General features: G+C 36.2%; 1 protein-coding gene across 1 annotated transcript in view; it reads right to left on the reverse strand.

Annotated features, from left to right (window-relative positions):
• Positions 1-16,498: 16,498 nt before the first annotated feature.
• Positions 16,499-18,394, reverse strand: part of TBPL2 (TATA-box binding protein like 2) — a 64,102-nt gene continuing 62,206 nt past the window's right edge. Inside the window, exon 7 of the mRNA XM_001376564.3 lies at positions 16,499-17,003. Within this exon, the coding sequence (XP_001376601.2) occupies positions 16,927-17,003 (77 nt within the window). The 3' untranslated portion in view covers positions 16,499-16,926. The remainder of the gene's footprint in view (positions 17,004-18,394) is intronic.

Raw genomic sequence — 18,394 nt, forward strand, 5'->3', positions numbered from 1 at the left:
TCATTATTGTGGTTCTTTGGCCACATGAAGATAATTTTTATTTGATTATTGATTGATATTTGACTGGAACAGTAGGGAGTCAACATTTGGAAAACAAAGACATGTAAGAAATATCTGAATAAAAGTGATAAGAAAACCTGAAGTCAATTCTTTCAGATAAAATAGGTCACAATGGTTAGAGCACTGGAATTTGAGTTGAAAAGACCTGAATTTGATCCTGCCTTAAATAATAATTGTTTCTGTAACTCTTGGCCAATCATTTAATTTCTTGGCTTCAGTTTCCCTATCCATAAAATGGGAATAATAACAGCACCCATTTCATAGCATTATTAGGAGGAATAAATGAGATAATACATGTAAAGTGTTTTGCAAACCTTTAAGTGCTGTATTAATGCTAGCTGTTATTATTATTTAAATAAATTTTAAGTTTCCCAAGTCTGGAGTCCTTTCTCCACAGTTAAAAGACTGCTTCTTAAAAAGAGTATACAGATCAAGAGATATTGTTCCAATTTTCCATCAGCTATCTTTTCACATTGGCTAACTTGTCAAAATTAATTTTTAGTGTATTAGATTTTTGCCAGATAAGTAGAGCATAGTTAGAAGAAGAAATTGGCTAAAAAGGGAACATAAAAAAAAAGAAATTAATGATAATCTTTTATCTGTCAGTCTCATTTTTACCAGAAAGGACACAAAACCATACAACAGATGTTAACATCTCTTCTGTTTTTAAAACTTCTAGAAGAATTACATGCCTTCTTGACATATACTTAACCATGGGCATTATCTGGAATACATGACAAAGGCCTTTTGCTAGAAATATAATTGTAAGGAATTTTGAGATCTGATATCAAATTTACTACATCATTAACTGCATGATGTTGAGCAAAAGAAAATGAAAATGGCCTTCAGTAATGTGCAACCGTCTTTCAGTTCCATAACCATGTTGACAGAAATAGGGTAGAGGGGAGTAGAAGACCAGAAATTTCATGTGCTGTTAGGAAAACTGAATTATATCAACATTGGTAGACATGTGATAAAACAAGATTCAAGGAAATTAAGAGCTAGATGGAAGGAGGGTTAACAGATTTTCTTTGGAGAGAAAAACAAAAGAAGTGATAATGAAAATGATTTCATTGTATGCCCAAAGGCAAATACAACAATAAAAAAACATTTCATGAAACATTTGGTCATCTAGTTTTGCATTGTTCATGATAAGTATAACAGAAACAAATACCTTGGAGAATACTGAAGCCAGCATGCTAATATCTGTTGCAGAAAATGAAGTAGAGGAATCCAATGAAGAGTGTGGCAAGATCCTCCAAATAAAGTCAGCATTTAATTTAATATTTGATGTTAATGCCCAGGTTGGCATAGGAGAGAATGATAAGAAGTAAATGGCTAGGTGGAAAAGTACTGAGATAAAGGAGGTTGCCATAGAATTGAAAAATATGGCCAAGGCTATTTATCCGGTGCCCCCAACATGGTGTTTTATCTGTTTTGTCTTCTAGCCTCCTGTAAATGACCTCAAAGTTTACAGGCAGATTGTTTGAAATTTGCCTGGAAGGAAATAAAAAAATGGAGAACATATAGGAAAAAAAAAACTTAGATAGAGTTGACAAGAAAACTAGACATTAATTCCTTCTGTGACAAACAGAAATTTAAGACATGATGAATGTGGTGGGGGAAACTGGAATGGAGATCAAAAAGTAGTTGTCCAAGATAATCATATATGACTATTGCTCAGCCCTTATCATTTCAAACCTCTGTTCTCAATCCATAAATTATGCTAGTTTGAGGGGCATGTATGATGGGATGTACCCATGGAGGTTAGGTGTGTGTCCATGTGGGTCTCCCTAGATGTAGCCATTCTGTTCTCCTCAAAGATAGGGGGTACTGGGCTAGAACTATATCTATTTTCTCCCTCAAATATTTTTAGTCCAGGGGAAATAATTTGTTGGTTCACGAAGCACCCCTGATTACTACTTTTTTTTCTTTGTAAAGATATTTTGTTTTACCAATTACATATGAGGGAGGCCTGAGCAGGAAACTGCCTGGCCTTGGAAGTTCAGAACCATAAATATGCCAAGACCCCGGCAGCAGTAGGTACCAGATAAGAATTTAGAGGCCAGGCAGACCCCAGTAACATAAAAATGTCAAGGTTGCAAGAATAGTATGTAACAGATAAGGGATGAAGGGAGCCATACATGCTGGCAGCGTTCCAACAATGGTATGTAACAGATCAAGAACTAGAAGGGGGGCCAAAAATGCTGGAGGGTATTTAAGGCCTAGCCTTCAGGAGGGAACTCGGAACTCTGTTGGCTGAGTTTCCACTGGTGCGCGCCAGTTCAATAAACGACCCTTTTGCTCGATTGCATTGTCTACGGGTCTTTCTTGGTGGTGGGCGAAAACCCGGACCCTAACACATGTAACAACAATTTTCCACATAAGTTTTCTGAAGTTATATGATCCAAATTTTCTCCCTCCATTCCCTCAATCCTCTTGGAGATGGTAAGCAATTTGATCTGGGTTATACATGTATTATCATGCAAACCATTTCTACATTATTGATTTTTGTAAGAGAATAATTATATAAAACCAAAATCTCTAAATAAACTAAAGTGAAAAATCATATGCTTTGTTCTACATTTCAACTCCAACATTTCTTTCTCTGGAGGTCATAAGTCCTTCAGAATTTTCCTGGATCATTATATTGCTGAGAACAGCTAAGTCTTTCACAGTTGATCATTTCATGATATTGCTGTTACTCTGTATGTGTGTGTGTGTGAGTGAGCAAGTGAGTATGTGAATTTCATTTCTTCCTACCCCTGATTGCCTTTTGTAGTTTGTTTCTCCATTTTGATAATTGGTGTTCCCTAAAGATGTGATAACTTCTAGGTACAATGCTCCCTTTTTCTGAATTGTGGTAAGAAATCCTTTAATTTGAACTAATTTTAAAGAGTACACAATGTTCTACTGGTTCTGCTTATTTCATTCTGTATCAATTCATGTAGGTCTTTCCAGCTTTTTCTGAAATCATCCTGATCATCATTTCTTACACACACACACACACACACACAGACACACACACACACACACACACACACGCACAATGTAGGGTAAAGACAAGTCTAAGAGTAGCTCAAATTATATAGGAGGATAAAATATAATCTCTGGTGAGCTATTACATTATATATGCATACACACACACACACACACACACACACACACACACACATATATATATATATACACACATACACACACATAGAGTTCACTGGAGATTGGTGACCAGTCCTAAAAGGACTTAGTCTTTTCCTTTCCTAAGAAAGCATCAAAAGGAAAAAAAAATGTTGTGAGAATAGATGATGTAGGTTCAGAAAGAGGCAAGAGAGGCTGTTTATCTGCATCATTTGCATGTCGATGCCACTGTTTGCTGCCTCATGGGCCACCATCATCAGGAAGGAAAGTGGAGGCACAAAAGGTACTTGCTCCAAAAGTGCATCCCAAGACCCTGGCAACACTGTAGCTGGAGACTGAGCAGGAAAATGAGAGACAGAGACTAGCAAAATCCAAGTATAACCATTGTTCCAAAGTCCATAAGTATAGAACTCTCTCCTTATTGGTGGAAATGGCTGCCCTGCCCATTGTAGTGAGCAAGATGGAGTTGATGAGAATGAAAGAGCTCTAAGACTTTTTGAGTTTACTTTTGAACTCTTAGAGTTTCAAATTGTTTCAGGACCTATTAGTCGCTAGCTTTGTGAGAGAAGGTAGAAGAGGCTAACTCCACTTCAAGATGGTGAAGAAAAAGATTCTGGGAAGACATGAAAGGAGCTGGTGGTATTTATCACATCCTTGTTCCCAGAGAGTTTGGAGCATTTCACCTAGAACTGTCTCTTTTGATAAAGCTGAGTTATATTGCTCCCAATGAAAGAGTTCCATCATTCTATATTAGCTGGAATATATTCTTTTTCATATACATTCTCTGATTTGTTTTGCTATGATTTGGATAAATGTATTTCCTTGCTACTCTCTATGTGTGTTGATTGTGGAACTGCTTGGTGGAAAAAGATTGAAGCCTTGGATCTAAGACGATAGTTCTCTCTCCCAACCCTCACAATCTGAAACAGAGATTAGAAGTTAGATCAAATTTGATCATATCCCCTAAACTAGCAACATTTAAATGAACAGATAGTTCTAATTGTACCCTTTTATCCCCTCCAATTTCTTCTTCCTCCTCTTGGTAGGAATAAAAACGTCTCCCTTGGAGAAGGGTGAGATAGTGTGAAGAAGTGGCTTGAGATCCTATTTTGCCTCCCTTTGAGTCACACAATGACAGCCTCACCACACAAGGAAAATAGTTGTCATGGAAGCAGGAACAAAGCTTCACTGATATGGCCAGTGCTGGACTTTGAGACTAAGATGGGTGTCTGGGTAGATCCTGGTTTTGCTGAGCTTGCCAGAAAAGCAGATTTAAGATGGTGATTCCACTCTGTTTCTAATATCTCACTCCCTAGAAAAGCATGATTCATTTAAAAGTTTATTTCACATTTCTGTTCATGCAGTCTTTGGGCTTACCTTAACCTTCCACTAAACTCAAGTCAGGCACCTAACACTTCCTCAGGGAGTGTCTTGCCCTGATCTGGGCAACCTCCTCAGACCTTCCCTCCTTTCCAGCCAAGCATAGCTCCCTGTCAATTCTCTATCCTCCACTGACTGTGCCCCTTTATTCCCATCCCTTCAACTCAACTCCTTCAAATATCTCACTATAAGCTACCCAACCCTTCTTTTAGGAGTTCTGGAATGCCTGCTTCATAAATAACACTAGATTTCATCTTAAACCTTTTACTTTCTTGCACAGTCCATCTTCTTACATCCACTGAGACTTGACTCACTCTTGACAACACTTGACTGGCTACCTTTTCTAGCACTGACTATACTTTCTTTCACTCATTCACCCAGAATCACTGGTCAAGGTGGGAGTACTTAGATTATTCCTTACTCCCCATTGCCACTTCCAGGCTCTCCATCAACCATCACTCAGTAAACTCTCCTTTTTTTTTTTAAACCCTTACCTTCTGTCTTGGAGTCAATACTGTGTATTGGCTCCAAGGCAGAAGAGTGGTAAGGGCTAGGCAATGGGGGTCAAGTGACTTGTCCAGGGTCACACAGTTGGGAAGTGTCTGAGGCCAGATTTGAACCTAGGACTTCCCATCTCCAGGCTAAACTCTCCTTCTTTGCATTTCATTCAATATGTATTTATCTTCCAAACAAGATTCTGGGAGCTTTTGTCTGCTCACCTCTAAGATACTCTCCTCCTTCCTTCCTCAATGAATTCAGTACTTTGCAATCTTTCCTCTCCAACTCCATATTGATATGCCCTCAAATACTCTCAATTTCTCAGTTTATTCATTTCCCATGACCTACTCCTCCAACTGTACTTATACATATGGTATCATCCAGAAATGTTTCATATCATGTTTATAAACTCTGAAATTCCTTTTTTTTCATCATAATCTGTTTTTATTCTACTTTTCTGTTTCTGCCTGATGACTTCAAATCCGGTTTTTCCCCTTGGCCCCAGACTATCACTCCTACACTGGCTATATTCTCTTTTCTCCTCCCATCTGGATCCTTTGGTGAACCATTCCAACATTATCTTCTTTCTAGTCCTTTCCCCTTTTATTCTATAGAAGATCTTCCCTTTATGAGCCCAAGTCTTGGACAATTCCCACTATTTACTACCATCACTCTTACAGAAACAGGAGAAAATCAAAGAACCACATTGACTATAAAATCATTATAAATTTGTTTCATAATCTCAACTAGGCCCTTATTAAGGCAACACAATCCTTTTATGCCTCCCTAATTAAATATGCCATTTAGCACAGTAGCTTTTCTTTATCTTTTAATTTCCTATCAAGTCTCCTATAGTTCCTCCTCACTATGTTCTCAGCTGAGAACCTTGCCTTATTTCACTGAAAAAAATGAGCCCATTTTCTGAGAGTTCTTTCTTTTTCTGATTTGATCTTCAGATGCCTTCTGAAACTATCTCTTCCTTTATCCCTATTTCACATGAAGAGGTAGTCTTTCTCCTTACCAAGGAAAACCCTTCTATATGCTTAAGTGATCCCCTTCCATCCCTTCTCCTCCAGAACATCATATCCTCTACCATCCATACTCTCTCATTAATATTCAATTGCTCCCTAACTTTCAGCTTTACTATTATCTAAAAACATGCCTATATCTCACCCTATCCTTGGAAAACTATCACTTTATCCTACCATCATGACTAGCTATCCTCCTTTATCTTTCCTTCCTTTATTGAAACTCCTGGCAAAAGCCAGATATAGTAAGTGCTTCCCCTCCCTTTCCTTCTATTTTCTTAACTGCTATCTAGCTTCTGAATTCATCACTGAACTGAAACTGCCCTCTCCAAAGTTACTGACAGTTTCTAAATCTAATGGCTTTTTTTTTTCTCATTACTTATCCTTCTTGCTCTCGGTAGCCTTTCACACTGATGATCACCCTCTTCTTTCATTAGCTCTTGGTTTTCCCACTATCCATCTGACCATGTATTCTACTTTTTTTAGTGTATCTTCACCATCTTATCTGTTAACAACAAGGAGGCCCCAAGGCTCTGTCCTGGATCCTCTTCTCTTCCTACACCTTTTAACTTGGTAACTCATCAGTTCCTAATAACTTCACTTCTCATCTCCTGTGCAGATCACTCTCCCATCTATTTGTCCAGTCCTAACCTCTCTTTGTCTCTTTGTCTCTCTATTTCTCTGTGACAGATTCTTTTTCTAATTATTAGGAGTTTCTCCATCTGGGGCTTAGAATAAGAAAAGAAATGTTATTGACACACTTTTATAACTACCCAAACATAGAGAAAAATTTAATCTGGACTCTTGTGGATGTAGAATAAGCTTAGAAACTTGGTAGAGCTGTATGTGAGGTGGCAACTCAGACATTTTTCCCATTTCCACTGATCTATCCTTCACAAGTTTAATATGCTGTATTCTTAAGAAAGGAAGAGAAGGATTGAAGCCTTTCACTAAAAGGAATGTCAGAGCCTAAAGCAGGATTTGAGAACAAAAGGGGTTAGGACTAGAGAAGAGGATTTATCTAGTTTTCCATAGCTTTCTATCCCATATATTTTCTCCACCATTACTAGAAATAGAAAAACAAATAAAAGATAAAGACTTGAGTATAACACACCTCACTCTGCCTTCCTCTTCTTTGCTGAGCCTCAACAGTATCGACATAACCTAGCATTAGCCTGTGGCCATATATGTGAGAGGAAGCTGAGGAGGAGGAAAGAGCAATCTCATGGGATGCTCATTTAGGCAGAGAAGTGGTTGGGTAAATGATGTGAGCCTGCTACTCATTGTTCTTTAGCTCTTTTCCTGTGATGAGACTTGAAGAGCAAGACTGCAAAGCTTCGGGCATTAGCTACACTCAGGAGGATGTGGTGAATAGAGGAGCATATAGTGAATGCTTCTCAAGAATTGAGAGACATCCTTGGAGAAGAGTATCCATCGACAGGAAAAACTAAGATCTCAAGTTTTAGCTTGCCTAAAACTTGGCAGCTGGCAGGCTATCTCATTCCGGAATGATTCTAAGACTAAAAGAAGATGCTTATATTGGTTGCTTTGGTGTATTTGATTATATTCTTTTCTCATATTTTGGCTAAAGAACCACACAACTATACCTGCCTTTATTAATGACCTCAATGAACCATATTTGGGATAAGTTATGAGGGACAGAATTTTCTAGAGCAATGATAATCTGAGAACATTAAGCCATGTTTTTAGTCTATGGAGAGTTGCCACTCACAAAAGAGGCAGACTAAATAAAGGAGAGAGAAAAACCAAATCAGAGTAAGAAGAAATATGACTATCACCCCTAAAGTGACTTTTTATGTTGGTCAATACACATAACAGCTAGGGATAATTTTTTTTATTGATAGGCTAATGACTGAACAATTCTAGGCATTGCTCTATAACATTGATTCCCATTTAAGGGTTTGAGAACCCTTTGGGAGTTTATGATAATCCAATTAAAAGTTCTTTGTTGGTGTCTTAATTTATCCCTAGATGTTATGCGTGGCAACCAACATAAAAAGGCACATACGGGTGATGATCATGTTTTTTCTGACTCTGATTTAGTTTCTCTATTTAGTCTGATTATTTTGTGAGTGACAGATCTCCTTAGTTTAAAAGCTTTATCTTATCGGATTATCATTGCTCTCTGAAATTCTGTCCCTTATAACCTTTCTCTGATAGGAGTAATTGAGGTCTTTAATTGACCAATTGTGTTATATATACTTTTTCCTGCATAACAAGCACATGCATGTTTGAAATATTAAAATATTTTTTCTGCAGCAATTTTAAAGTTTTTGCACAGGTTATCATATTAATTGTAAGCAGTTAGTGAAAAAGTATAAAATAATATCATTAGCATATGAAACACTAGGGATTCACAATGCAATTTTTGGGTAAAGGGGATTAACAGAAAAAATAATAGCAAATGCTGCTTTATAACACATCTTGGTTTTTGAATGTTAGTGGTAGATGGATCGTTTGAGGTGGAAGGAGGAAATAGGGAATGTTTTATATGGAGCAGAAGAGCTTAATTTAGAGTTCATGGCCTTGTTTATATATCTTTTTTTTTTTTTAAACCCTTACCTTCCATCTTGGAGTCAATACTATGTATTGGCTCCAAGGCAGAAGAGTGGTAAGGGCTAGGCAATGGGGGTCAAGTGACTTGTCCAGGGTCACACAGCTGGGAAGTGTCTGAGGCCAGATTTGAACCTAGGACCTCCCATCTCTAGACTTGGCCCTCAATCCACTGAACCACTCAGCTGCCCCCCATTTTAAAAAATATTTTGAGGGTGGGAGGAACCAAAATGGCAGAGTAAAGGCAGGAACTTACTTAAGCTCTCCCAAATTCATCTTTAAACAACTTTAAATTAATGTCTCAAGATGAATTCTGGAGTGACAGAACCAACAAAAATTCAGGGTAAAACAATTTTCCAGGCCAAGACAATTTAGAAGGTTGGCAGAAATGGTCTCTCTCACTGAAGTGTGAGTGGAGAACAGTCCATCACAGGCCACTTCTATAGCTGCAAACTAGCCATAGGCCTTGGGGGTGGCTGAAACAGCAGAGGTGACTTTATGAGCTCTCATCCCACAGATGGTAAGGGGATCAGACAACTGGGCAGAAGGACATTATAAGGGACCTTTTGATGGCAATGGGTGCAAGAGTCTGTTGTATTCCCAATACATGGTTCTGGGTTATAGTTCTAAGGTCAGGAAGAGCATTAGTACACCAGAAATAGCAGACATAAAGGAGCAGGGACTCTAGTTACATTTCCAGGGTGGAAAGGAGTGCTCGTAAGTCACTCACAGATCAGAACACAGGCCAGGAGAGTAGTAAATATACCTCTCCTTACATTATACCACTTTGGAAGAACTGAAAACTTATAGACCCTAAGAACTTAGGACAGTGCCATCTTTTCCTTAGGAGCAAATCCCAGCTTTAACATAAAGTTAAAAGACAAGAAAAAAAATCTGAAAAAATGAGCAAACAACAAAAAAAGAACTTGATTATAGAAAGTTACTGAAGTGAAAGGGAAAATCAAAACACAAGCTCAGAAGATGATAACAGAGTCAAATTTGCTACATTCAAAGCCTTGAAGAAAAAAGTAAATTGGTCTCAGGGCTTCAAAGAATTATTGGAGGTACTTAAAATAGATTTTAAAAATCAAATAAGAGGAATAGAGGAAAAATTGGGAAAAGAAATGAGAGTAATGCAAGAAAATAATGACAAAAGAGTCAACAGCTTGGTGTAAACCTTGAAATTTCTTAGACTTGTGAATGTTGGAAATTTCACCATTGGAAAGTTTCATACTTGCAAAAAATTTCCTACTGATAGTAAGAACTCGATTGGAATGTGAACCCCCTTGGCATGGGAGGATCCTTCTCCTCCCTACCTAAGACTACTTTAGGACAGAAACCTTTTGCTAAACAATGGAAAGGGCTTTGACCTATGCTTAAGCATAGAACAGGAAGTTCTTTGAGTCATGATTGATTTTAGAATTGATACAATAGAGATACTTGGAATGACAGAACCAGGTCTTGAAACTACAATCTCCACCCTACTCAGAGTAAAAGGATTTAGGAAGGGCTGCAGCAAGGATCAAGATTTAATTATTTGAGAATATGACCTTCAACAGACATGTGCAAAGGGGCAGACCTCTGGGCGGTCCTGGGTTAAGCTAGAGCCACCATTGGCACAGGGAAGACATGGACAGTGATTGGTAGATGTGAGAATGGAGGGGAGGGAACTTAGATGGTTTCCTTAAAGATAGCAGGGTCTGAGGACTGGGAGGAGTTCGAGAGGTTTGGCTCTGAGAGGTTGTGCTCTGAGAAGGCTTGCTCTGAAGGAGACTGGAGGTGGAGGCCCCTGAGACTGTTTCTCCATTTTGGTCACGTGAGTGATAGGGACTGATCTCTTTTCTTTGCCTCAGCTATCTAAGGGCTTGGGCCTTTTGGCTCAGCCTAAACAGAGGGGATATTTAAGCCCTATTCCTTTCTCTCCCCTTTCTCTCTCTCTCTCTCTCTCTCTCTCTCTCTCTCTCTCTCTCTCTCTCTCTCTCTCTCTCTCTCTCTCTCTCTCTCTTTCTCTCTCTAATACCTTTCTTCCTCCTGTTTGTAATTAAAAACTCCATAAAAGGTTGACTCCTGACTTGAGTTTTCATTTAGGAATTACATAGCTAAATTCCTTGGCGACCTTAAATTAATATATATCAGTCTTTTAAAGTGATTTCCTTGTCACATTGGTAAAGGAAGCACATGCACATGCATGCACGTATACACACACACACACACACACACACACACACACACACAAACAAAAAACTAAAGAAAATAATACCTTGAAAAATAGAATTGGCCAAATGGCAAGAGGCATAAAAATCCACTGAAGAGAATTTCTTAAAGTAGAATGGGTCAAAAGGAAAAAGAGATACAAAAGTTCATTAAAGAAAATAATTTCTTAAAATTAGAATTAGGCAAGTAGAAGCTAATGATTCTAAAAGACATTAAGAAACAAAAATCAAAATTAAAAGAATGAAAAATAGAAAAAAATGTTAAATATCTTATTGGAAAAACAATTGACCTGGAAAATATATAAAGGGGGGATCCTTTAAGAAATATTGGACTACTTTGAAAGCCATCATCAAAAAAGAGTCTAGACATCATATTTCAAGAAATTACCGAGGAAAATTGCCCTATCTTACAAACAGAGGGTAAAATAGAAATTGAAAGAATCCACTGATAACCTCCTGAAAGAGATCTTAAAACAAAAACTTCCAGGAATATTATAGCTAAATCCCAGAGCACCCAGGTCAAGGAGAAAATATTACAAGCATCGAGAAGGAAATAATTCAGATATTGTGGACCTACAGTCAGGATAACACAAGATTTAACAGCTTCTACATTAAGATATCAGAGAGCTTAGAAGATGATATTCTGGAAGGCAAAGGAGCTAGGAAAGCAACTATGAATCACCTACTCAATGAAACTGAGTAGAGTCCTTCATGGGAGAAAAAATAAGTATTTATTGAAATAGAGGGTTTTCAAACTTTCTTGATGAAAAGACCAGACCTGAATAGAAAATATGACTTTCAAATGCAAGACTCAAGCATAAAAAGGTAAACAGAAAGAAAAATCATAAGAGATTCAATAAGGTTAAAAAGCTATTTACAATTCCTACACGGGAAGATGATACTTGTAACTCCTAAGAACTTAACGCACTTAGAAGGAGTATATACATACATACATACATATATGTGTATATATATATATTATGTACATAATATATATATATATACAAATAGCACAGATGTGAGTTGACTATGATTAGATGATATCTAAAAAAAGTGAGGGGTTAAAAAGAGGGATATACTAGGACAAGGAGGAAGGGAAAGGTAGAATGAGATAAATTATCTCACATAAAAGAGTCATGAAAGGATAAGCTTTTACAGTGGAGAGGAAGATAAAAGTATGTGATGGATGCTTAAACCTTATTCTAATTAGTATTGGTTCAACAAGGAATAATGCACACACTCAACTGGGTATAGAAATCTATCTTGCCCTACATGGAAGTAGGAGAGGAATGGGTTAAGTGTGTGTGTGTGTGTGTGTGTGTGTGGGGAAGGAGGGGGTGGTTAATGGAAAGAAATGCAGATAAGGGGAAGGTGGTGGTCAGAAACAAAACACTTTGGGCGAGGGACACAATGAAAGAAGAGAGGGAAGAATAAATGGGAAAAATGGATGGAGGGAAATACATAGTAATCATAACTGTGAAAATATTTTTATAGCATGTTTCTCTGATAAAGGTCTCATTTCTCAAAAGTATAGAGAACCAAGTCAAAATTATAAGAATACAAGTCATTCATTCTCCTACTGATAAATGGTGAAAGGATATGAGAAGACAGTTTTTAGATGAAATCAAAGCTGTCTATAGTTACATTAAAAATTGCTCTAAATTACTATTGATTAGAGAACTGCAAATTAAAACAAATCTGAGACACCTCACACAGATCAAATTGACTAATATGACAGAAAAGGGAAATTATAATGTTAGAAAAGATGTGGGAAATTTGAGAAACTAATGTATTGTTGGTGGAGTTGTGAAACAACCCAACCATTGTGGAGAACAATTTGGAACTACATCTAAAGGGCTATAAAACCATGCAACATCTTTGACCCAGCAAATCCATTTCTAGGAATGTATAACAAAGATTTTTTAAAGAAAAGGGACTTACCTGTACAAAAATATTTATAGCAGCTCTTTTTGTGGTGACAAAGAACTGGAAATTGAGGGGATGTTCATCAATTCAGAAATGACTGAACAAGTTGTGGTATATAATTATGATGAAATACTATTGTGCTATAAAAAATGATGAACAGAATGCTCTCAGAAAAGCCTAGAAAGACTTAATACGAACTGATGCAAAGTAAAATGAACAAGAACCTGGAGAACAGTGCACACAACAACAATATTGCATGATAATTGACTATGAAAGATTTAACTATTTTCAGTAATACAATGATCCAAGATAATTCCAAAGGACATATGATGAAAAAATGTTATCCACTTCCAGAGAAAGAACTTATGGAGTCTGAATGCAGATCAAAGCATACTTCTTTAACTTTATTTTTTCATTTAAAAAAATCTGTTTTCTTTTACAAAATGGAAATATGTTTTGCATGACTGGACATGCATAACCTATATTAAATTGCTTGCCTTCTCAATGAGCAGAGAGAGGAGTGAGGGAAGGAGTAAATTAGGAACTCAAAAATTTACAAAATTAATGTTAAAATTATTTTGATGTATAGTTTAAAAAATATAAACAAATTCTGATAATTATATTTTATTATGTTTGGCTTCCATTATAATTCAATACATCTTATATTATACATTTTAAAATGTTGCTCTCAGAAAGGGTCCACAGACTTCACTAGCCTGACAAAGGTGCTCGTGACACAAAATAATATTAAGAGCACCTGAATAATGGGTAACATTTAAACTGAGGATTGAAGGGGAAGATAAGGAAGGAAAAGGTAGAAATCAAAAACACAGAGGCCAGTGATGGCATGTTAATTTGAAAACCAGCTAATAGATCATTTTGGCCAGAATGTAGAAGGAACATAAAGGTGAATATAAAATAATCCTGGAAAGGTAGATGAGAGCCAGATTGTTGACAATTTTAAAGAGCCTGAGGAGTTAGTATTTTATTCTATAAAAGAGAGCTACTGAAGCTGTTTAAGCAAGAGAGCGACTTATTGATAAGTCTTCAAGTTTAAAGACAAGTGGATACTTGAATTAGTTGACACTTGGATTGCACCTGAAACCCCAGCACTAGTAACTTCTACAGAAAGTATAGTTATTGTTATTGTAGCTCTAAGAGCCAAATGAAATGTTGAAGAAAGGGAGATTAGATTGGCAGTTTTTAGACTGATAAGGGAATTTGATGGTGATTTTTGGAGATATAGGAGAAGACAGAATGAGGATTAGAAAAAAATGCCTTTTTTAAAAAAAGAGAACTAACTCAGATGGTAGAGAAACACTATAAAGAGAGAATTTCTTGAGGAGATTGGAAAACAACTGTAATTTTATGAGGAGGGAATCTAAAAGGAAACTATCAAGAAAGAAAAAATGATGAGGACCTCTTTCTTAAAGGAACTGTTTTAACCTTTATTGTATGAAGAGGATGAGGAGAATTTTTGAGAAGAGAAATTAATTACTATCCCGAATGAACTGAATATGTTTTCATAAGTAATCTGCCGTTATAAGAGGTAACTTTTGGCTATTATTTTCATCACAACTAAAATAACAAAAAAATACTCATCTGTCTATATTATTAGTAATTAGAAAATAAATGACACATCCAGAAATGAATATTTATTTAATCTTGGAAGAGTAGAGGTTTTGATATAGAGAGATGTGTAATTGTTTGTGAAGAAGGAAACTTCCTCCAGCTTATCAGTGATAATATTTAATAAACTGGGACAGAGGGGTTTAAAGTTTGATTGATAAATATTTCAATTTAGTAGCTAATGAATTTAGTAAGAAAGAGCCAAACGTTTCTCTGTATTATTAGAACTCGTGATGATGAGAATGAACATACTAAGGAATCAAGCAGCAATGTAGGGGGATTTGCAAGTCAGAGTAATTGGTGTTGTATAATTTTGTTACACCTCTATGACCATTTGTTAAGGAATATCAAAGCACTGGCTAGTCTGGGTAAACGTTAATGAGTGAAAAATTCTAGGAACTAAAAACTGAACTATGATATTTCTACATGGAAACCAAAAATCATGCTATAGATATTATTGAATTTTAGTTGATTGTGAACTACCAAATCAATTTAATTAATCTTAATTAATCTAGTTTCATACCATGTTTGATTGCCAATTTACTTCTCAAAAAAGCAATTGTAAGTGTACTGCATTTCAGTTGACTTGGCTTGTTTTGTTAGTTTCCATATCACTGTCCTTGACAAATCATTGCAATGTGTGTTTCCCCTACCTAGGTATTTAAAACTCAGGACTATCTTAAAGTTTCTTGTTGAATTGTGAAGGAAAAAAATTATCAAATTCATTTAAAATTATTGTAATTGTATATGATTTAAGAATACCAATATTAACATATCTTTTATCAAAAGTTTTATTTCCACACTTATCCAACTTTTGTTTACTAGAATTTTTAGATCTTTGTGATTCATGTTAGCTCAACAGGATTCTGCCTCTAGTTCCTAAAAAACCTATGAGCCTTAATTAGATATTACCACAGACTAAAAACACAAACCCTTTGAATGGCTATCGAAATATATTATGTGAATAGATTTTAGTTTTGTACAAACATTGACTTGAAGTTTATACATGTAACCTGAGCCTCAAAGGGCCAGTTGGATGGGAGTCTCTCCTCGCTGGTAGAGATTGATTAATCAATATTCCATGCCTACATAAGGGGCAGGGCAGAGTGGATGAGAGCTGGAGAGGAGAATTTATTCTGGCTTCAAGCTTCTACAGAGAAAAATGTACTATTTCATACTCTCTTCAGGTCCTGGGATAGAGAAAGACTCTAGAGAAGTTGACCTGTAGTGGACCTGGCACTTCAATCATGTCACTCTGCCCAACATACTATATTTAAGATTCTGAGCAATTTTCCCTGGGGTGAGACCTGAGACTCTCTCTTGAATTGAGTTTCTTTTCCTCCCAACAGGAGAGTTCATTTATTCCTTGTATATTGTCTGCTACAAATTCTTCTATGTATACATTGATTTGTTTTGCTACCAAATTGGATAAATGAGTTTACTTGTTATTTGCTATGTGTGTTTATTTATTTTTTAAACCCTTACCTTCTGTCAATGCACAATACTGTGTATTGTCTCCAAGGCAGAAGAGTGGTAAGGGCTAGGCAATGGGGGTCAAGTGACTTGCCCAAGGTCACACAACTGGAAAATGTATGAGGCCAGACTTGAATCTAGGACCTGTCTCTAGGCTTGGCTCTCAATCCACTGAGCCACCCAGCTGCTTCTGCTATGTGTGTTTATTGTGGGACATCTGGTGGAAAGGGAGTCAAGACTTGGATATATAGCTTTGGGGCACTCCTTTCCAGGCAACAGTGTACCTTGAACTTAAATATTGTTAGTCTAGAGAAAATAATTTTTAAGGGAGTAGGAAGATACAATTTTAGCTCAATACTTTCACTCTGAGGAGAGCGTGTGTCCAGTCTTTGACACCTCTTGCTGCTCTTCCTGGCAGGAATCAAAGTCTCTTTTGGAGATTGGGAGATATATTATTTCGCCACTCTGCGAGTCACATCTAGACAGACTTACGTGGATGTAATCTATAAGGGCAAAACAAAATAAAGCACCCATACATACCTTATACACATTGCTACAAATCTCATCTTTATAGTATGTTTATTTTTATAGCATATTTATTGCATATTCAACAAAAAGGACAAACTCATTGAAATTGTTTTTCACATTAGAAAACATCATTCCTGAACTTCTCAAAAATCTGCTATCCCCAACAAATTTTATTTTAAAAGTAAATTTATATTTCTAAGTTCAAAAAATAAGATACAAAAATAATATTTTGATGTTATAAAAAAGTTATTATTTCATTATTTAGGCACTTTGAACAAACCTAGAAAAAGATTGAAAGGTTTGAGTTTCAGAAAAGACATAGTTATTGAGATAGCAGCATATTTTAATGTAACAGTGAAAGTACACATTGAATAATCATACATTAGCAGACTGGTTCAGTGTAATGCTGGTTTTAACAATAGAAAATTCTGACTGTAGTGGATTACTTTTATGCACATACAAACTCATTCTATTTATATTTAGGCTTTTTTAAAACCCTTTAAAATGGGATAGATGTTTTCAAATGCTTCATAGATTTCAGAACGTTCTTTGGCACCTACAAAAAAAAAATACAAAGTTTACTCATGTGGGGTCTTTAAGGCAGAATGGATTCTATTTTAAAAAACAAAGTCATGGAGCAGTTAGGTGGCTCCGTATAGAAAGTCAGGCCTGAAGATGGAGGTCCTGGGGTCAAATCTGACCTCAGATACTTTCTGTATGTGTGAGACAAGTCACTTAACCCAAGCTGCCTTACTTCTCTTCTGCCTTGGAAGTGATACAGTTCCAATGGAAGGTAAGGGTTAAAAAAAATCATAGCTCTTAAGTTTAATTCAAAGTTCACAAAGTTAGTGCCAATTCAATAGTACAAATTCTATGGCTACCATCTCTTTAGCTATCCTAGTCTAGGAAGATAATGTGGGTATATGTGCACTGAAAGTCAAGAGGATGTGAACTAGAGGTCACAGAATATCTGGGTTTGAAGAGACATCAATGACCATGGAGTCCAATTTATACTGCAAAGGAAGTGCATTTAAAACATGCCAGCAATTGGTTATACAGTTTTTGCTTAAGAATTTCTAGTGATGAGCCTACTACTTCTCTAGGCAAATCATTCTTCTTTTGGGCATCTCTATTTGTAAGAAAACTTCCTAAAAATCAAAGCTATTCCTTGTTGTTATTCCCACAACATGCACACATAGATAGATCAGGTCCTACAGGGGATGACCATTTGGAGTCCAAGGCGACTCTACATTCCCCAAACTATAGCTCACAAATTCCCTCCGGTACATTCACTTATTATTCTTTGACTCAAAGCAAAGGCAGTTACTAAAATAACATAATGTATATAGCATTAACAAAACAGTCCCTCCACAAACCATAGTTGTATTCTCCCATAAATACAGCAACAATGGGAAGAGCTAATATATACATAGAAAACATTATTAGAGGGAGACATGCACATAGTGGTGTATTGAAGCCAGTCCATATTGAATCAAGAGAAGCAATTGTTAAAATTTCAGTGGGAGCATTTATACCTCAGGAATCAGCAAATACTACAAATCAGAGACTGATTTATTATCTTGTTCATTGTCTATAATTAAGAAAGAGATGAAGAAAATGTTAATAATGTAGATTAAACTTAAAAGTGTATCTTGTGTACATTCCCCCCAATATTAATAATGTAGATTAAATTTAAAAGTGTATCTTGTGTACATTTCCCCCAAATATTAATAATGTAGATTAAATTTAAAAGTGTATCTTGTGTACATCCCCCCAAATATTAATAATGTAGATTAAACTTAAAAGTGTATCTTGTGTACATTCCCCCAAAAATATTAATAATGTAGATTAAACTTAAAAGTGTATCTTGTGTACATCCCCCCAAATATTAATAATGTAGATTAAACTTAAAAGTGTATCTTGTGTACATTCCCCCAAAAATATTAA

The sequence above is a fragment of the Monodelphis domestica genome, chromosome 1, assembly GCF_027887165.1.
Source record: "Monodelphis domestica isolate mMonDom1 chromosome 1, mMonDom1.pri, whole genome shotgun sequence".
NCBI classification, from domain to species: Eukaryota; Metazoa; Chordata; class Mammalia; order Didelphimorphia; family Didelphidae; genus Monodelphis; species Monodelphis domestica.